This window comes from Schistocerca cancellata, chromosome 5, assembly GCF_023864275.1.
Source record: "Schistocerca cancellata isolate TAMUIC-IGC-003103 chromosome 5, iqSchCanc2.1, whole genome shotgun sequence".
In the NCBI taxonomy this organism is placed as follows: domain Eukaryota; kingdom Metazoa; phylum Arthropoda; class Insecta; order Orthoptera; family Acrididae; genus Schistocerca; species Schistocerca cancellata.
Window position 1 is genome coordinate 481,520,169 of NC_064630.1, and position 22,815 is coordinate 481,542,983.

At 42.6% G+C, this 22,815-nt stretch overlaps 1 protein-coding gene across 1 annotated transcript in view; it reads left to right on the plus strand.

The window, feature by feature from the left end:
• Positions 1–1,862: 1,862 nt before the first annotated feature.
• Positions 1,863–22,815, plus strand: part of LOC126188613 (uncharacterized) — a 38,656-nt gene continuing 17,703 nt past the window's right edge. The window contains exon 1 of the mRNA XM_049930215.1: positions 1,863–2,023. Within this exon, the coding sequence (XP_049786172.1) occupies positions 1,863–2,023 (161 nt within the window). The remainder of the gene's footprint in view (positions 2,024–22,815) is intronic.

Consider the following 22,815-nt stretch of genomic DNA (forward strand, 5'->3'; position numbering starts at 1 on the left):
ATTACTCTTCATTAATTAGTTTTTGATGCTGCGATTTTTTTTCTTCGGTCACAGGCTCGATGAAATTCACAAAGAAACGATGAGCGAGTAAACTTATTATACATTCAAAGATTAAAAATATAAGAATGTACAGACAAAAACGGTACACAGGTAAGTACGTAAAAGGCACAGACTACTATGTAATACGGACAAAGTATCTGATCAATGTGATGAACATTCCCCCAGAAGAAGGGGGAGGAGTGGGAGAGTGAAAAAGAATCAATGGAATATGGTTGGGGAACGATTATACTACCTAGTACAAGCATATTGTCTTATGGTGAGAAAAATATATCTTATTGAGAGAAAATGCTGACTTAATCCATACCGATCAAATACGGTTACGTTATTCACCCTTACAGAAGTAGCAGCAGCCAGTTAATACGAGGGTTATTCGGAAAGTAAGGAACGATCGCTAGCGAAATGGAAACCACATTGAAAATCCAATGTAGTTTTGCACAGGTGTGTTGGGCAGTGTCTCTAGTATATCCGTCGATCGTGTTACGTTGTTCGTTTTAGTTCTGAGTGTACAGGAAGCAGACAAAGATATCTAGAAAAATAATGTCTCCCACCAAGTACGAGGGACTGGTGAGAAATTTCGCCTGAAGCTATGCAGCCAACATTTCATAACTGTCATGCGTTTTCTTCTTCAAGCAATTCTTAGATGCATTCTGCGGGGCAATGAAGATGCTCCTGCGTCGTTTTCAATTGCAAATGTTTGATTACCCACAATACAGCCCGTAATTGTCTCCTTCTGAGTTTCATCTCTGCTCACATGAACCGCTGGCTATGAAGACAACATTTTGGCACAGACAACGAGCTGTAGGCCAGTGTAGAAATGGTTCAAATGGCTCTGAGCACTATGGGACTTAACATCTATGGTCATCAGTCCCCTAGAACTTAGAACTACTTAAACCTAAATAACCTAAGGACAGCACACAACACCCAGTCATCACGAGGCAGAGAAAACCCCTGACCCCGCCGGGAATCGAACCCGGGAACCCGGGCGTGGGAAGCGAGAACGCTACCGCACGACCACGAGCTGCGGACCCAGCGTAGAGAATTGGTGGAAATCACTAGTGGCTGCCTTCTATAACGAGGGTATTGGAAAGTTGGTACAACGCTACGACAAACTTCTAAGTCGGATCGGCGACTATGGAGATAAGTAGCTCGAAGTTGCGGCTAACTGTTGCAAATAAAACCCTTTTGATTTTCACTGAGGTTTCCAATTCGCGATCTGTCGTTCCTCACTTTCCGAATAGCTCTCGTACTTTTGAACCATAAGATACACTGATTGAGTATATTATACTACAAAAATACCCTCAAGGTACCCTCGTACTGTGTGGGTGAGGGTACTTTTTGTACATACCATTTCCCCGTCCTGTTCCAGTCTCGGATGGTGTGGGGAAATAACGATTCTTGATGGGCTTCCGTGTGAGCTCTAATGTTTCTAATTTTACCTTCAGGAATTTTTTTTTATCAGGAAATACACGTAGGAGGCAGTAATATATTGGTCAACCCTTATCGGTGTTTTCGAAATTTTTACAGTAAACGACGCTTCTCTTGTAGCTTCTGCCACTTAAGTTGGATGCGCATCTCCGAGACTTTTCGAGTTCACTATATGAGCCACTCTTCTTTGGATCTTCTCTGTCTTCTCTGTCGGTCCTGACTGATGACCAATACTCAGGTATCAGTCGGACAACGTTCTGATTCTGCTTATTCTCACTCATTGCCTATCAAAGTGCGAGATTCGTAGAAGCCTTTGCAAGAAAAGGAGGTTTCATGCATGAAGAAACAGATGTTGTATTCCTTGCAGACGGTACGAGATGAGCCAGCTGTGGAGGACGGGGGCAGCTGTGGTGGCGCTGCTGGCGGCCTGCGGGGGCCGCTGCCAGCTGGTGCCGGGGGCGGGCGCCGTGCTGGACTGGGAGGCGGCGGCGCACGGACAGACACACATCGCGAGGGACGCGCTAGGGGCTGCTCTCAGGTGAGCGTCCACATCTCCACAAAAAAATCACTCACCGTACACAGTGAAACCTTCTGTGTGTATAGTTCTTCGTAGATGTCTAACGATATTATTATAAAAGACATTGTCATCATTGTCATTAGCAGCAGCAATAACATTGTCATTCATGACAACGACAGTATCGTCACTGACACCATCATCATCATCATCAACATCATCAACAAAAGAAACCACACAATCATCATCAACAACAACAAAAACTACAGTAACAGCAACAGTAACATGATAATCGTTGACAGCTGAATGTTCATGATCATCATCGTCAATGACAGCAACATCATCATTATGACCAGCAACAGCAATACCGTCGTCATCAATGACAGCAATATAATCATACCCAACATTCAGTCTGTTCTTCTGCTCAGTATACCCTTGATCCCTGGGATCTCTGCTGCCAGTAGATCTTCAAGCTTCAACATAGTACCAGATTCGTGGCATACGATTTGTTTCACACTCATACAGTTCTTGTTCTCATTTATTTTGTCTATTATATTGCATATGTGTATTTCTTTATACTTTGCTTGATTTTTCATTTTATTTATTTATTTTTTTATTTACACGTCAAGTTCCGTAGGACCAAATTAAGGAGCAACTCTCCAAGGTCATGGAACGTGTCTGTACATGAACTTACAACATAAAAGTAATAACAGATAAAAATAAATGTTCATGAACCTGAAAAAAGTCAGTCCATAAATTTAAGTACACGCTATCAGCAATACAATAAGAATCAGCTTAATTTTTCAAGGAACACCTCGACAGAATAGAAGGAGTGACCCATGAGGAAATTCTTCAATTTCGATTTGAAAGCGCATGGATTACTGCTAAGATTTTTGAATTCGAGTGGTAGCTTATTGAAAATGGATGCAACAGTATACTGCACACCTTCTTGCACAAGAGTTAAGGAAGTCCGATCCATATGGAGGTTTGATTTCTGCCGAGTATTAACCGAGTGAAAGCTGCTTGTTCTTGGAAATAAACTAATATTGGTAACAAGAAACGACAATAAGGAGCATACATATTGAGAGGCCAATGTCAAAATACCCAGACTCGTGAACAGAGGTCGACAAGAGGTTCGTGAACTCACACCACTTATTGCCCGAACCGCCCGTTTCTGAGCCAAAATTATCCTTCTAGAATGGGAAGAGTTACCCCAAAACATAATACCATACGACATAAGTGAATGAAAATAAGCAAAGTAGACTAATTTACGTGTCGACGTATCACTCACTTTTGATACCGTTCGAATAGTGAAAATGGCAGTATTAAGTCTTTGAACACGATCCTGAACGTGGGCTTTCCACGACAACTTACTATCTATCTGAACACCTAGAAATTTGAACTGTTCAGTTTCACTAATCATATGCCCGTTCTGTGAGATTAAAACGTCAGGTTTTGTTGAATTGTGTGTTAGAAACTGTAAAAACTGTGTCTTACTGTGATTTAACGTTAGTTTATTTTCTACAAGCTATGAACTAAGGTCATGTACTGCGCTACTTGAAACCGAGTCAATGTTACACACAACATCCTTTACTACCAAGCTAGTGTCACACTATAGGGCGTATCATTTATATAAATAAGGAACAGGAACAGCTCCAACACTGATCCCTGGGGCACCCCCCACTTGACAGTACCCCACTCAGATCCCACATCACAGCCGTTGTCAACATCGTGTATAATGACCTTTTGCTGCCTGTTGCTAAAGTAAGAGATGAACCAATTGTCAGCTACTCCCCTTATTCCGTAATGATCAACACAGTCGAATGCCTTTGTTAACTCAAAAAATACGCCAAGCGTTCGAAACTTTTTGTTTAGCCCATCCAGTACCTCACAGAGAAAAGAGAATATAACATTTTCAGTTGTCAAACGACTTCTTTATGAGAGTCCTTAGTCTTCAGTGATTTAATTATTGACTCACTCTCCCTCTTGTCTGTATCACAGAGGAGTATTTCAGACGTCAATCTAGGAAAGGCATTTGCTAAGAAATTTATATGATTTCCTGTAGAAACTACATCTCTCAGAGAATGATTGTTAAATACTGTACATATATCTGATTTATCAGTAACAGAAATATTATTACTGTGAACTGACCTTGTGCTGCTGACCAGACACTTCCTTCACAACTGACTATATGGCTTTAATTTTATCCTGTGAATTATCTATTCTATTTGCATACCACATACTTTTTGCCTTGCTAATAACATTTTTAAGCACCTTACAATACTGTTTGTAATGGGCTACTATAGCTTGATTGTGACTACTTCTAACATTTTGATATAATTTCTGCTTTGTTCTACATGATAACCTTATCCCACTAGTCAGCTAGTACCCCGTTTAGAATGTTCTAATGGAAAGCAACTTTCAAAGAGCATGAGAAATGTGTTATGGAAAACATTGTATTTAACATCTATATTATCGGCACTATGAACATCTTGCCACTCTTGTTCCTTGACAAGATTTAAAAAACTCTCTATTGCTGTTGGATTAACTTTCCTACGTAGTTTTTAATTAAATATGACATTGGTTTGAGTACAAAAACCTTTTAGTGTTAAAATTTGTGCATCATGGTCTGAAAGGCCATTCACACTTTTACTAACAGAATGCCCATCTAGTAATGAAGAATGAATAAAAATATTGTCTATGACTGTGCTACTGTTCCCCTGTATCCTAGTTGGAAAAAAAACACAGTTTGCATCAGATCATATGAATTTAGGAGATCTACCAACATCCTTTTTCTTGCACAATCATACACAAAATTAATATTGAAGTCACCACATATAACTGCTTTCTGGTACTTCCCACAAAGTGAATCAAGAACCCTCCTAACTTAAGCAAAAATGCTCTGAAGTCGGAGTTAGGGGACCTATAAACAACAGCAATTAGAAGTTTGCTGCACAACTTTCAAATATCTGTTCAGTGCAGTGTCGTGTCTCCGGATTCAAATGAAATACTGTTTTTTATGTACAGAGCCACTCCACTTCCCTACCCCGCAAGGAACTCCTTGAGAAACAGCCAGCTAATCTGTAGCCTGGTAAAGGAAGCCTCTGAATTATCAAATTATTTAAGTGCTGCTCTGATATACCAATAATTTCAGAGTTAACATCTATTACCAGTTCACTAACTTTATCACTAATACCTCTTATATTTTGATGTAATAAGCTTACTTGGAAACATTACATCCTCTGGAGGTGAACCCTTAGTTAGAGGCAGTTCCTTTAAGCAGGTATACCTATCAGCTGACTTCAGTCTAAAAAAGGTGCAGCTCTGACACTAACTCCCACAGGAATTTTTCCATGAGTGACATCACTACCACCACCACCCACTACACTGTCACCTATAAGCTTAGCCAGCCTCCCCTTCCCATACCTATTGAGGTGTAGGCCATGCCTAGTGAAACCCCATCTACTGATAGACCCAACTGGCACCACTGAGATGTGATCCATGCTCTCCACCATCAGTGCCATCCCCAGCCCCACATTAACGCGTCTAACAGCGCCATTAAGGTGAAGCCGATCATGACGCTGAAACAGCTGCACAAAATGCACATTAGTAGCACCAGTTTGAGTAGCTATCTTAACTAAGTCACCGCTGACATCATATTCCCCGTCCCTATCGAGACTGTTACCTGCTCCACCCATTATCACTACCTGATCCTCCTTCGTAAAATTCTTACATAACTCCCCTATGCTTTCAGTCACCTAAGCCAATCCTGCACTAGGTTTCACAATGCTGGTGACCTGGTACTCACTCCCCAACACTTCCTGCAACTGCTGGGCCACACCTCTACCGTGGGAACTACCTAGCTCCAGAACCTTCTTTCTGCTAGAGTTTGCAACTAACCTAGGCCTCCTAATTGCTGAGGACTGCTGCAAGTTACCTACATCTACAGCTACACGAGGCTCCTCTCCACTCAGCTCTGACAGTTGGTCGTATCTGTCTGAATAGCTCCTCTTCCTAGCTACCTTCTTGCCAACTGCCAGTTCCCATTCCCCACCACCCTCCACCCTCCTCAACCTATCTAGCTCCTCCTTTGCGCATTGTAACTGCACCTGAAGGGCACAGATCTTACGCTCCTGCTCCTTTATTAACTTGTTTCTACTACAGATTCTACATTCCCAGGAGAGGATCTCCCTAAAATGACCACTGGCTTCCCCAGTGCATTCCCCCCAATGAAAATACTTTGAGCAAATCCCACACCGTAATCCACTACTCACAAACCTACGACAGAGCCCACACTTTTCACTCATGGTAAAATTTTACAGTTACTGAAAAAAAACTATACGTCTACGTTACCAAAGTTCAGTTACACCAGTAGAACTATTTAAGAACTAACAATAATGGTCTCGAAATTCTCTGCCTACTAAGAAAGCAGCTACTTGTATTAATACTACTGCAACACAGCCGATACCAATAACAGCAAAACTTCACAAAATTATTAGCTAAAAGCAAAAAATTAAAACGACCACTGTAACACTAAGCGAAGTTAAAACACTGAATGAAAATTTTATTGTCACTACAACATCCATTCTGATTTCCAATGTATTTCATTTCAATCGACCTGTAGGATGTCCGGTCGTCTCGACGACTCTGTTTCGCTGTTCCGTGTCTTGACCTTGCCATCTATCACAAAGCGAAAAAAGGCGTCCAACTAAAACATTCATATTTCTTTACGTACTAAACTAATATGTAATAAAAATGGGGGTTCCTGTTTAAAAAAAAACGCAGTTGATATCCATTTGACCTATGGCAGCGCCATCTGGCAGGCCCTCCATAGCGCCATCTGGTTTCCCCCTTCAAGCTAGACGAGTTTCGTTCTCTGTAGTTTTTTCGTTTGATGCTTATTTCGTGAATTATTTGCCCGGTCACTATCAACGAACCACCCTGTAGATTCAAAGAAGGTAGTTGAGAAGAAACCATAGGTAACGGAAGCGTCACTTCAGCTGCTCTAAGAAAGAAGGAAGTACTCTAATTTTCACGGAAAGACAAGAATACAGTAATCTAAGGCCATTAAAACTGAAAGTGAATGCAAAAAGTCCTTGGATAACAGGAGGAACACTTCAATTAATCGAAGAAAGTAAAAAAAAGTCTAAGTAAAGACAGGAATACTGCAACATAAACCCCTTGGGAGCGAAATAAATAGAAAGTGCAGGGGAACCTAAAGGACAAATGGGTGCAGGAAAGATGTGAAGAAATAAAAAAAATTATGATCGTCGGGATGACTCAGCATACTGAACTTTCTGTGAAATTAAAAGCGAGCGTGGTAACATTAGGAGTGCAACAGGAATTCCACTCTTAAATGCAGGAGGGGAGGATGTATGTATTGGAAGAGTACACTGAAGGACTTTTTAAGGGGAGGGCTTGTCTGACAACGTGACAGTAGAAGAAATGGGTGTCGATGTGAAAGAGATACGGGATCCAGTTGTAGGGTCAAAATTTGAAAGAGCTCTGGAAATCATTAGACCAGGTAAAGATGAAGGAGCATACAACATTCCACCGGAATTTCTAAGACCTTTGGGGGAAGTAGCAACCAAACGACTATTCAGATTGATGGGTAGAATCTATGAGACTAGGCTTTCCGAAAAATATCATCCACACAAAAGTAAAGGTAGCAAGGGTAAACAAGTGGGGAAGCTATTGCACAGTCAGCGTAACAACTCTTGCATCTGACAAGAATAATATACTGGAGAATGGAAAAGAAAAATGAGGATCTGTTAGACAACGATCAGTTTGGTTTTAAGAAAAGTTAAGGCACCAGAGGCATTTTTGATCATTTGCTTAATAATAGAAGCAAAACTGAAGAAAAAGCAGGACGCGCTCATACCATTTGTGGCCCTAGAAAAAGCGTTCCACGGCGTAAAATGGTGCAAGATGTTCGAAATTCTGCTTAAAATAGGAGTCAGCTACGGGGACTGAAAGTAGTAATGCACACAACGTACAAGACAGAACAATAAGATTGCAAGACCAACATCGAAGTGTTCGGATTAAAGAGGGTTAAGACAGGTATGCTGTAATTCGTCCCGACTGTTCAGTCCGTACATAGAAGACGAAACGGAAGGGGAAAAAAAAGAAACTTTCAATGGTTAGATTCAAATTCAGTATGAAAGGGTATCAATGACAAGATTCGCTGGTGACATTGCTATCCCTAGTGAAAGTTATGAACAACTGCAAGACACAGTCAATGGATTGAAGAGCCTAATGACTACAGAACTTGGTCTGAGAGCAAACCGAAGAAATATGAAAATGTCGAGAAGTATCAGAGTTGAGAACAGCGAGATGCTTAACAAGTAAATTAATGCTCACAAAGTAGACGAAGTTAAGGAATTCTGCTATTTCGAAAGAAGTTCAACCCGTGACAGAGGAAACAGAGAGAAATTGAAAAGCTGACTTGCACAGGCAAAGAGGGTATTCCTGGCCGAGAGTAGTCTGTCAGTATCGAACGTAAGCTTTAATTTGAGGAAGAAATTTCTGAGAATGTGCGTTTGGGGCTCGGCATTTTATGAGAGTGAGTCACTGACTGTAAGAAAATCGGAATAGAAGAGAATCCAAGAGTCTGAGATGTGGTACTACAGAAGAATGTTGAAAATTAGGTAGACTGACGAGATATCGAAACAGAAGGTTCTCTTCAGAATCGATGAAAAAAGGAACAGTTGAAAAACACCGACGAGAAGATCGGTCAGAACGATATTACATGTGTTAAAAAATCAGCGAATAACTTCCATTGTACCAGAGGGAGCTACAGAGGGTAAAAGGTGTGGGTCGAGATAGATGTTGGAATACACCCAACAACTAACTGAGGACGTAGTGAGAAAATGCTACTCACAAGGAAACATCACCAACTTGGCTTCAAGGTATTAGGAGAAAAAGAAAACACCTGAGTGGGAAGTCTATGCAGTGAAGTGAGTAAAAGATTTGTGATGTAATGTTTTCATGTTGTTTTCAATGTTTTGTTCACTAGGTCAAAGTGTGCGATATCCATACCTGCAGCAGGTGCCAAAATTTCTTTGCTTTGAACATTTTTATGTTGCTACTCACAAATGCGGTATAAATGAATAAATTGGTGTATCACTGAAGAAGTCGAGTAGCTCTATCCCATTGCTAGCATCGCTGTTGTGCGTTATTTTCTTTAGATTGTAAAGCTCGCATTTGTGCTGTTAAGTACATTTGTAGGAGATTTACTATTCTTCAGTGTGATTAGCACGATTGAGTTGTAAATCGAAAATCATTACCCTCATTTCATAATAACTCTTCAGTCGCATAAGTTTATTCATTTTCATTTTGAGGCGCTTAATTTTATGTATTGCTGCAGAATATCAGATCGAGAATATTGTTTAAATAGTACTGAACACATACGTGCTTAAGATTTACATATTATGTACTCATATTACTTACTGTTTTTCGCGAAGAGTAGAGTGTTTCAGAACAAGATTTCCAAACACTTTTGGCAATGGTTTTCACCTCTCGCCTCCCTCACTTTCAACATCCCGTGAATATGAAGGTCTGGTGGTCACTCCAGTACCTTACGTTCGGACATTAAGTGACTGCAATGGGCCGGAGCGAGTGACAGCTGGTACGCGGGAATGTTTAGAAGCTGTACTTTCAGAAGGCCATAACTGCGTACTGGTAGAATTATGGCCCAAATTTTCAAACGGGATTGATTGTTGAGGTCTATGTAACGTCAGTTGACCAATGTGTCTAATATCACAGAGTAAAAACATAAGGAGATCTATAATACAGTGCCGGCCTGAGTGGCCGAGTGGTTATAGGCGCTACAGTCTGGAAGCGCGCGACCGCTACGGTCGTAGGTTCGAATCCTGCCTCGGGCATGGATGTGTGTGATGTCCTTAGGTTAGTTAGGTTTAAGTAGTTCTAAGTTCTAGGGGACTGATGACCTCAGAAGTTAAGTCCCATAGTGCTCAGAGCCATTTGAACCATTTCGTAATATAGCCTTCGGTGGATTCAGAGGGAAAACTTGTTAAAGAGACTAATTTCAATGTTCGCACCATGTAGTTACTATCAACAAACAGCGCTGTATGACTGTAACATAAGGGAAACAAGTTATGGACGACGCTGTCTTGCACAATATGCCAATAAAGTAAAATGTACATTCGAAATTAACGTCTTGTTAGAGCAATATAAAGACAGAAAAGACATTTGTATATATTATTGCGATAAATAAGGTGATATCAAGATTATGTAGCAATGATACAATATCAAGCATCACCAATAAAATTTATATCAACGAACATAATATACAGTGAATGAATTTTTTCGCCAAGTCACATATTAGATGAATGAATGAACATTTACGTAATAATCATAAACTAAAACTTTTTTATTATACCTTAGACATGAATTAATACAAAACAGCGAGTTCAAATTATTGTATAAATAATACAAAAAGTTAATACACAATTGTAGAAACAAAGGATGTCACAGAATTACATTAGATAATAAATTTACATTACAAATAAGTAAGACATTCTTGTAGAAAATCGTAGATGTTGGGCTACAGGTGACATGAAACTAAGACTTTAGGCCACCACTGACATAAAACGGAGACCTCGAGCTTTGGCTGAAATATGTATGGGGTGTGACTCATAATAGAAAAGAAAACACAGCATTTACATTTCCCTAATGATACAAAACAGAAATCTGTAAGTGACAATGTATACAGAAATATCATTGTACACAATTAGTCAGTTATATTAACTAAAATACACACAAATTAAAAAAAAAGGTTTGTGTAAAAATGGACCCACATACTGGCTAATCTGAACCTTACATGTGTCAAGAAATAGACCTGAAACTAAATATGGCCCAAAACTAGGATCTAGGGCTACTAACAACATGAAAATTTTGACTTTGGGCTACTGCTGAAATATACATTAGGTGTCAATGACTGTAAATTTACTACATTTAGACAGCAATAATAATACAAACACAAAAATCATATACAGTAATATCATTTGCACATCATTGTATCAATATTATAGATCAAAAGAAACTTGCAGATCAAAATCAATGAATTTCTGTACTAATAGAAATACAAATGGATCAAAAGTGAACACATTATAGGTTTAGAAAAACGTAGGTTACTGTCCTGAGAAAATTACTTCGGAGAGCATTAGATATAGCGAAGATAAGGGGTCCTTTAATTAAAATAATACAAGAAGTATATGAAGATAACATAAATCATAATTGGTAATACAGTTTCACAGAAATTTAGGACTAGCAAGGATCTGTTACAAGGTTGCCCAGTGGCACCAGTGTAGCCAGTCAGGGTTTAGTGACTCTAGATATTGAGCGCCAGTGACTGATAGGAGCAGTTCATTATTTTGTCAGGGATGGCGGGAAGGAAGCGACACTTTGTGGGCGGTGGAGTAGGCTCTTTCCTTGGCTCAGTGGGTGAGGTGTGAGTGAGACATTGGTGCTTCCACTAACAGTCATTTATTGAGACATACAACCCTTTAAACGAACAGACTAATGCATTGTGTGTTAATTCGCTCAATTTCTCGCGGCGGCGGAGCGACGCAACCGTAGCGTGGTGATTCCGGTGACAGCTGATGCGGCGACGGCTCGTGTTGGAGCGCCATGCCGGAGGCTTATTCTTCCAGCCACAACAGTGCCCATGATTCACTGCGGTGGCGGCTCGACCTTGCATTCGCTCGTTGCGTTATTAAGAAGCGGCTACGGCGTGACGTGAAGTGCTCCGTCCCGGAATCGAACCAGCGACCCTCAGGTTTGGCTTCTGACGGATTTCATCAGCTTCTAAGTTCACAGGTGACCCATTTGGTGAGGCCACAGTCCCTTCGTCCTCACCAGCCACCTGCGTTAATACCACACGAACTTCTTTCTGGTAACATCTGGGATGCCATCTTCTGCGTTGACGTATTTGCGCGGTACCGACATAATCTGTCGAGCAGAGTAGCGGCTAAGTCGTTTTAGCGAAGTATGACGTACATTTGACGTTTTTTCGTGTCTTCTTTCTCCCCTCGAAGGACCTCTTCAAAAGACCACCTCAGAGGGCCCCTCACGCCCGTTTGCCGGCTGTAGTTATTCGGTGTTTTTGCCACTCTGCGGTCGTTGATCTATGGCTTCTCACGTTGGGCAGAAACGTGACCAATGTCACACACGTGCCGGTCTTCCTTGTTCGACTGCTGCCGCTTCCGAATATTGTGGCTTAACGTGTCGAAGTCTCTAAAATGTTCATTTAACCTATAATAAGTCTTTACGTATTTTTCTGCTTTCAACAACCATAAATAATACATAATTATTTTACACAATTATTATACACTCTACATCAACGTTATTTAAAATCTATTTAGACATTAGTCTTAAGACTTGGTCTTGTAAATGAAATGGGATGTGGCTAGACATTAAAGATGGAGTTTATTTACACTGCCTACTATTTGCTGATGGTCAAGTAGTTCTAGCACAAGACGAGGAGGATGCAAATAATATATGTAATCAGTGGCATTGGAATACAGCAACAGAGGACTGAAGTTTAAGTATCAGAAAACAGCCTACCTCACAAATTATCCAGATGACTTGTACACAGAGGGAAAGAGAATTAAGAAGATCAATACTTTCTGTTATTAGGGATCTATTTTAGAGATGGAGGGAAAATCAGAGTAGAAATTAATAAACGAATTAGCAATGGAAAGAAGGTCATTGGATGCTCAACTCAATCTCATGGAGCAGAAATGTAATAAACCGTACCAAAAGAATCATATATAAATCGATACAAGAGACCATAGCTATATATGAAGTGGAAATATGGACTACTAATCAGAAACACATAAAAAAACTGTAAGCAGTGGAAATCGATGTCTGGAGAAGATCACTAAGAATTTCTAGTAAAGGGAAAATAAGAAACGACGAAATAATAAAGAGAATGGAATTAAGAGAAAGAACACATGACGTGACGGATAGAAGAAAGCTACAATGGTACGAGCATGTAAGAAGAATGGAGGAAACCAGAATACTGAAAACGATCGTGGAATGGGAACCGGGGGGAAAGAAAAGAAATGGACGCGCTATGACGACATGACTCCAAAATGTACAATTAGCAACCAGAAGACTTGGCGCAGAGAAAGAAGATATATAAGGTCGAAACACCTGGAGGGACATCCTGAGGAGGTAAATTAAGGTCTTATGTAAAGGATGTAATAATTTCCAGGTATCTATTACGTTGGAGGAAAAGCTTTGTATGTAAGAAAACTTTAATATATCAAAATGAAAAAAATAATTGGAAACAAAGCAGAAGTACTATCGTTCCAGGGAAAAGATATCGTACATTACAAAGTTCTGAAAGAAAGTACTGTTAAAAAAAACATTTATTTATATATATATATTCTTTTCTCAAAAAGTTTTGACCCACCAATAGTTACTCTAGTGGTACGAAAGCCTACATTTTCATTCCTCAAGTCGCCTATAAGAATCATCTACATTCATCTCTCTGTGCACGACGCCCCATGTAATGTGGACACCCGTTATACACGACCTGATCAAAAGTGAAACATCCAGAAGACGTGGTTGCATGTCACTCGAACTTCGCACGCACACTCCATCGGCGGGTATGTAAATTCCCTGTGACAATCGACGAAACCACCAGAGTACGTTAGTGTAGTTCGTGGTTAGTGCTGTTACCAGGCGTGGCAGGGCATGTAAGAGGTGTAAACAACATCAGCTGTTGAGTGATTGTTGTGAAGGACATGGAGATGCTGCATACACATGAGAACAGGCTTATCAGCACATGAAAGTTTGATGGGGTCTCATTGTAGGTCTTCATTCAGCCAGTTGGTCGAATCGCGCAATATCCGGGTTTTGCAGGGATTCAGATGTGATAATACCCCGACACAGACTACACGGGAACGTGAGGGACAGGTACGCTCGTCGTCAAAATTTCAGTCGAACACGAGGGAGAATCGCCGTGTGGTGTTCGCCAGGTACGTCGTAGCCCCTTCACGTGTGCGCCAGCCATCCGAGAACAGGGCTTGGACTCCCTGCAGTATTCTGTGTCATTGCACATCATTGGTTCGTTGGTCTTAGACAACCAAGAGCCGGACTAGGGAAATATCAACCCGAGCATAGGCTGCCACAAACACCACAACACAAACGGCTGCGTTTGGAATGGTGCCCTGACTAGGAAGCATGGACTGGTTATGAAACGCGCCTCATTGTATTCAGCAATGAATCATGGTTCTCCACTACCCAGAGATGTCCATCATCGGTGAGTATGGCGGAGGGGTCCCATTCTTCCAGTGATCTGGAGAGGCACAGCGTACCCATGGCATCATGGTATTAGGGTACGAGGGTTGCCCAGAAAGTTAGTTCCGATCGGTCGCGAAATGGAAACCACAGTGAAAACCAGAAACGTTTTATTTGCAACAGTTAGGTACACCTTCCACCTGCTTCTCTACGTAGTCGCCGCTCCAACTTCGAGTTTTGTCGTAGTGTTGTATCAACGTTCCAATATCCTCGTCATAGAAAGTAGCCGCCTGTGCTTTCGGCCAGTTTTCTGCAGTGGTCTGCAGTTTGTTGTCTGTGGAGAAATTCTGTCTTCATAGCTAACGGTTCTTGTGAGCAGAGATGAAACTCAGGGGAAGCCAATCACGGACTGTATTGTGGGTGATCAAAGACTTCTCATCGGAAACGCTGCAGGAGCGTCTTCATTGCCCCTGCAGTGTGCGGCCGAGAATTGGCATGAAGAAGGAACTGCTCGACAGTTGTGTACTGTGTGCTTCATGATACAGGCGAAATCTCTAAGCAGGCGCTCATACTTGGCGGGAGACGCTATTCCCTATGCATCTTTACGTGCTCACTGTTCACTCAAAACTGAAAAGAGCAACGCTACACGATCGACGGGCATACTAGAGACACTGACCAAAACATCTGTGCAAAGCTTTACCGTATTTTCCCAGTGGTTTCCATTTCGCGATCGGTCGGAACTTACTTTCTGGACAACCCTCGTATATAACAGCAGGTCACGGCTGATAGATATTGAGAGAACTTTGATGGCACAATGGTACGTCGCTGACGTCTTAGACATCTTACATCCTCACGTGTCATGTAACTTTGTCGTGGAGCCGATTTTCAACAGGAAAGTGCTCGTGTACACAATGCACGTGTCTCTATCGACTGTCTGCGTGACTTTGAGGTACTCCTGTAACCAGCTAGCCCCCAGATCCGTTCCCAATACAACACGTTGGGCCCAGCTCGTTTATCACCTATGTATCGGCGTCAGTATCCTCAGCTTCAACAGTTGTGGACCAGCTTTCCTCAGGTGAGGATACAATAGCTTACGACACTCTACCTAACCCAATCGGTACATGTATCCAGGACAGAGGAGGTGCAGCGTCATAGCTATAAGTGGGATTATGCTACAGTGTTATTTGTAAAATGACTCGGTATTTCAAGCACAGGAATGAGATCACTTATCGTCTCATTTCGTTTCCTGCTGCCAGTTCTGGGTGCTTAACCGTTTGATAACTTTCTTATGCTGATACTGAGATAAAGACGCCACGCCAAGGTGTTTACCAAAATTATAATGTTTGTAATCATATGGATGCCCTTCTTAGACAAGACAGTATGGTAAGATCTTCTTAGTTTCCTCAGTCCATCACACGCGTCTCAAAAGCACTGTTTGCACTAGGTAGGTCGCGAAAGACAAAAATGTTCTCGACCCTACTTACTGCGCAAAATATATAGATTTTTCAGATGAAATAAGTGGATGTTCGGTAGTAAAATAACTTTTTTATTCTGAGACGACGAAGGAGTCAAATAATTGAACAGTTAATGACACAAACTACATTTTCTCGGTCTTCTTGTGTTTGTGATTCACAGCTTTTAGGAGTTGAATTTCACTGTTTCATGTTTTGCTATATTTCATAACATGTGTGATACAGAGCGAAAAATTACAAAGATTGATAAGGGTCTCCTATAAGCGATACACATTTACTTACTAATTATTTTGTGTAGGTGATTTGGATGAGCCATGTGTTAGTCTTGTGCTGCATTTGTGTTTTTGGTGGTGGTGGTGGTGGTGGTGATGGAGGCGGTGTCGATGCTGCTGTTGATGCTGATGATTATGTTGATGATAATAATGAAAAGAGAAAGGAGAAGTTGAAACTTGAAGCCAATACATACTCTTTTCGAATAGTACACTGAGGTTCAGTAAGGTCAACATCTCTTGTCGATGAACGGACCATCTATAACATCTCACTTCCAGACCGTGCCTATATGCCCTCCCTTTGGCCTTTGTTGGCGATACGGTCGTGTTTCTGTGAGGAGGAGGCTTGCTTGGACGTGGAGCTGGGTTTTCCACTAATCCTCCTCGATGGTCTGTGAGTGGAGCCTAAAAGGCGGATTTTAATAGCGAAAAATTTACCCATGGCGAACGTTTGTTGAAAGTGTCCTTAGTATCCTGTCAAAAGGTGCAATTTACAGAAGCGCTATTAGGGCAAACATGGATTGACCAACGAAACTGCCTGCATGCGGCCACCGAATTTCAAATCCGATTCGCCAGAGGGACTGTAGATTAAACAGTTTCTAGAGCGGTTGTATACTCGTGAAATAGACCAGTCGACTGTCATCACTCGTGAGGTTGATGTGGCAAGTCGTGCTCCCTCTGGGGCGGAGTTCGGTTTTAATGTAGCTATGACTTCGGAGTCCTGGAGTGAGGTATCCTCAGTGATCAAATAGATTACTTTTACGCTACGCTGAAACTGCGTACCCATGCGCGGGCATCGAATTCTGCTTTGACGCTTCCTGATTTTGTCGGTGAGTGTTGTGAGTCAGAGAAGGGGCTTTGGTCGCTAAACTGCGGCCTCAGGGATGAGCATGAGGCCGTTAGCTAGCTGGAGCTGGTGTTAGATAAAAGTGACGGACTTGGCTTGTTCTAGTTGATACCAGCAAACTTCATTCGATCGTGTGTAAATCTAAGTAAGATTTTATGTGTGAATATAGGCTTTCCCGGTGTATACTGCTGATGAAATCCTCTTAGGCTTCCACCCGGGTAGCTACGTCGAAAATCAGCAAGATTTTATGTGTTTCTTTTACTGAGTTTGAATGTATTCCGGTTTGTTGATGTGTTTGTCGGCCGAAATTGCTAATAGCCATTTGATGGTAGTGTATTAAACTGTTAGCGGGAACCATATTCCAGTCCAGACCTTGTAATCCTTCCTGAAAATAGTTGTATAGCTATGGGGCTGTCGTTACTGTCTTTTGGTGTGTGAAGTTTACCCTGTCTCGCCGACTAAAGCAAGGATGGAGACACTTATTTACATTAAGTGGTAATGTAACATAGCATACAGTTACTTCATATCCGTCAATATACGTTTCCAATCAAATCCGTGGAGCAGTACGCCAGGGCATTGCTCTCGCTCGCTGCACATCGGTAGGAGTATGTGGATTCTGGTCACGGCGGCATCACGCGACGCCACGGAAGCTTCAAGGAGGGGTCTTTTCACGTCATTTGTAGTATCACACGTCCGAACTCAATGAGAGACTGCGGAGAGGATTGAAATGTACGTCAGGGCGTTTGCACAAAGTCTGGTGGTTAGGAATTTTGCAGGACTACTACTCCCACAGCTGCACTAAGGATTCATTCTCCACTTCAAACACCAATTCTCTTAACAGATTTTTTTGAAGCAACAAGTGTGTAGAATATCATATCAAAACCCCAAGTTGATATGTGAAGTAGGAACAAAGATACGCGTCATTTAGTTTGGGTGCGCAGGATCTCGGTGCGACGCGTCGGAGAGCAGATGCGAATGTGGGCACGCTCGGAAATCTCGCTGAAATATGTGATAGTGTACATGAATACGAGTCGGTATGGCTCATCTGGCAGTTTGCTCGAAAACACATCAATCGCGCCTGGAGAAGCACTGCTTAGCATTTCAATGAAGATTTCAGTCCCATTTTGAAAGTTCTGCAAATCGTGTGAGTCGAAGGTGGAAACCACGGAGAAACATTTGCGATCGATCGTAACAATAATCGCCTGCAGGACGCTCACTGCCGCGCGCTACACGATCTCCGCGAAGCGCTGGCGGCGAGGTACCATGTGAAAACTGTGCAGCAGGGAGATTTAGAGGTCGTGGAAGGACTCGTGTACGCTTCTGCGACAGTATAATAGCTGTGAGTATGAAAATTTTTACACAAATTCGCTTTTAATCTGATTGAAACACTTTTCTTTTATCTTTAAACGCTTATTTGTCGGTTCAGTGTTTCTCAAGAAGACGGAACGGATTGTGGGCCCCCCGACAAAGATATCTTCCTAAATTTGGGTGAAATACTCCTCGAGCACATCCACAAAGAGTAATAGGCTATTTTTTTTATATTTTACTTTATTAATTAGTTACTGCAAAAAACCAAACACATTTTTGTTTCAAACGTCAGGAACTTTCTTATTCTTTTTCGACTTACCGAAAACTGTTCTGTTACACCGTGTGCGACATCCTGTAGACAAACAAAATTGTTTTTTCTTGATTTCAAATAAGATTTGCAAACTGCAGGACTTCCATCATAGACACAACTCATTTCGGACATCTACATTTACATCTACATGGATACTCAGCAAATCAGCCTGGCAGAGGGTTCATCGAACCGCCTTCACAATAATTATCTATTTTTCCAATCTGGACAGCGTGCGGAGAAAACCAACATCGATATCTTTCGATCCCAGCTATAATTTCCCTTATTTTATTATGATGATCCTTTCTCCCTGATCCTTTCTCCCCATGCAGATCGGTGCCAGCAAAATATTTTCGATTTTTGAGGAGAAATTGGGATTGAAATTTCGTGAGAACATTCCGGCGCAAAGAGGAAACCCTTGTTTTAACGTTGACCACTCCAAATGCTGTATAATGTCAGTGGCAACTCGCTTCTATTTCACGATAATACAAAACGTAATTCTCTTTTTTGAACTTTCTTGGTGTATTCCGTTAATCCTATCTGGTAAGGATTCCAGACCGCGTAGCAGTCCTCCGAAATAGGACGGACAAGCTCAGTGGCGGCAGTCTCTGTAGTATATCTGTTACACAGTCTAAGAGTTCTGCCAATAAATCGCAGTCTTTGGTTTGCCTTCCCCACAATATTTTCTGTGTGTTCTTTCCAATTTTAGTTGTTTGTTATTGTAATTGCTAGGCATTTAGTTGAATTTACTACCTTTAGATTTGACTGATTTATCGTGTAACGGAAGTTTAACGGATTCCTTTTAGCACTCTTGTGGATGACTTTACACTTTTCGTTATTTAGGGTCAATTTCCAAGTTTTGCACCATACAGATATCGTTTGTAAATCGTTTTGCAGTTTGTTTGATCTCCTAATCACTTTACTAGTCGATAAACGACAGCGTCATCTGCAAACAACCTAAGACAGCTGCCCAGATTGTCTCCTAAATAGCTTTTATACGAGGGTTGTTCGGAAAGTAAGGAACGATCGGTCGCGAAATGGAAACCACAGTGAAAATCAAAACTGTTTTCTTTGCACATTTAGCTACACCTTCCAGATACTTCTCTACACAGTTGACGCTCCGACTTAGACATTTGTCGGAGCGTTATACCAAGTTTCCAGCACCATCTTCATAGAAGGCAGCCGCCTGTGCTTTTCGATAATTCTCTACGCTGGTCTATAGCGCGTAGCCTGCTTCCAAGTGTTGTCTTCGTATCCAGCGTTTCATGTGAACAGAGATGATACTCAGGACGAGCCAATTAGGGCTGTATTGTGGGTGATCGAATACATCCCCGAAAAGGCTGCAGGAGCGTCTTCACTGCCCCTGCAGAGTGCGGCTGAGAATTGCCATGAAGAAAGAAGTGCGTGGCAGTTGCGTTATGTGGGCTGCATTCATTAAGGCGAAGTCTCTCAGCGGGCCCTCCTACTTGGCGGGAGACATTGTTGTTCTAGGCACCTTTACTCGCTTACAGTGCGGTCACAACTGAAAAGAACTTCTTGATGCGATCGACGGGCATACTAGAGACACTGCCCAAAATGTCTGTGAAAAGCCTGGTCGGATTTTCACAGTGGTTTCCATTTCGCGACCGATCGCTCCTCACTTTCCGAATAGTCCTCGTAGAGAGGAACTGCAACGGGCCTATAACACTACCTTGGGGAACGCCAGAAATCACTTCCGTTTTACTCGATGACGTTCCGTCAATTACTACGAACTGTGACCTCTCCTGAAGAAAATCGCGAATCCAGTCACATAACTGAAAAGCCGCTTGTGTGGTACAGTGTCAAAAGCCTTCTGGAAATCGAGAAATACGGGATCAGTTTTAAATCCCTTGTCAAAATCACAAGAAAGATGTTTTCTATATTCCTGTAGACGCATTCTGCGAGGTAATTCATAATTTTCGAACACATTGTATGTACCAAATCCTGCTGCATACCAGCGTGATATGGGCCTGTAATTTAGTGGATATTGTTACGGCCTATGCTGAATATTGGTGTAACATGTCCAACTTCCCAGTCTTTGGGTATGGATCTTTCCTCGAGCGAGCGGTTGTGTATGACTGTTAAGTACGGAGCTATTGCAACAGCATACTCTGAAAGTAACGTTATTGGTATACACTAAAGACCGGAAAACTTTCTATTATTAAGTGATTTAAGTTGGATCCCTACTCCGAGGATATCTACTTTTAAATTACTCACGTTGGCAGCTATTCTTGATTCTAATGCTGTAATATTTACTTCGTCTTCTTTGGTGAAGGAATTTCGGAAGGCTGTGTTTAGTAACTCTGCTTTAGCAGCACTGTCATCGATAATATTCCCATTGCTATCGCGCAGAGAAGGCCCTGATTGTGACTTGCATACTTTACATACAACCAGCATCTCTTTGGATTTTCTGCCGGGTTTCGAGATAAACTTCCGTTGTGGAAACTACAATCCTGGAAATGGAAAAAAGAACACATTGACACCGGTGTGTCAGACCCACCATACTTGCTCCGGACACTGCGAGAGGGCTGTACAAGCAATGATCACACGCACGGCGTAGCGGACACACCAGGAACCGCGATGTTGGCCGTCGAATGGCGCTAGCTGCGCAGCATTTGTGCACCGCCGCCGTCAGTGTCAGCCAGTTTGCCGTGGCATACGGAGCTCCATCGCATTCTTTAACACTGGTAGCATGCCGCGACAGCGTGGACGTGAACCGTATGTGCAGTTGACGGACTTTGAGCGAGGGCGTATAGTGGGCATGCGGGAGGCCGGGTGGACGTACCGCCGAATTGCTCAACACGTGGGGCGTGAGGTCTCCACAGTACATCGATGTTGTCGCCAGTGGTCGGCGGAAGGTGCACGTGCCCGTCGACCTGGGACCGGACCGCAGCGACGCACGGATGCACGCCAAGACCGTAGGACCCTACGCAGTGCCGTAGGGGACCGCACCGCCACTTCCCAGCAAATTAGGGACACTGTTGCTCCTGGGGTATCGGCGAGGACCAGTCGCAACCGTCTCCATGAAGCTGGGCTACGGTCCCGCACACCGTTAGGCCGTCTTCCGCTCACGCCCCAACATCGTGCAGCCCGCCTCCAGTGGTGTCGTGACAGGCGTGAATGGAGGGACGAATGGAGACGTGTCGTCTTCAGCGATGAGAGTCGCTTCTGCCTTGGTGCCAATGATGGTCGTATGCGTGTTTGGCGCCGTGCAGGTGAGCGCCACAATCAGGACTGCATACGACCGAGGCACACAGGGCCAACACCCGGCATCATGGTGTGGGGAGCGATCTCCTACACTGGCCGTACACCACTGGTGATCGTCGAGGGGACACTGAATAGTGCACGGTACATCCAAACCGTCATCGAACCCATCGTTCCACCATTCCTAGACCGGCAAGGGAACTTGCTGTTCCAACAGGACAATGCACATCCGCATGTATCCCGTGCCACCCAACGTGCTCTAGAAGGTGTAAGTCAACTACCCTGGCCAGCAAGATCTCCGGATCTGTCCCCCATTGAGCATGTTTGGGACTGGATGAAGCGTCGTCTCACGCGGTCTGCACGTCCAGCACGAACGCTGGTCCAACTGAGGCGCCAGGTGGAAATGGCATGGCAAGCCGTTCCACAGGACTACATCCAGCATCTCTACGATCGTCTCCATGGGAGAATAGCAGCCTGCATTGCTGCGAAAGGTGGATATACACTGTATTAGTGCCGACATTGTGCATGCTCTGTTCCCTGTGTCTATGTGCCTGTGGTTCTGTCAGTGTGATCATGTGATGTATCTGACCCCAGGAATGTGTCAATAAAGTTTCCCCTTCCTGGGACAATGAATTCACGGTGTTCTTATTTCAATTTCCAGGAGTGTATTACAAGCATCTCGTAATGAAGTCCACGTTAAATTTTAATATTTTGTAAAAGATCGCCTGTCTTGGAGATTTTGCGTTTGTTTGGATTTGGCATGCTTTTTTCGTTGCTGCAACAGTGTTCTGACAAGTTTCGTGTACCAAGGGGGAACAGCTTGGTCGTTTGTTAATTTCTTCAAATGTGTGTGAAATCGTATGGAACTTAACTGCTAAAGTCATCAGTCCCTAAGCTTACACACTACTTATCCTAAATTATCCTAAGGACAAACTCACACACCCATGCCCGAGGGAGGACTTGAACCTCCGCCGGGATCAGCCGCACAGTCCATGACTGCAGCGCCTTAGACCGATCGGCTAATCCCACGCGGCGTTTGTTAATTTATTTGGTACAGATCTCTCAACTGCTGTCGATACTATTTCTTTGAATTAAAGTCACGTCTGGTCTACACTTTCAGA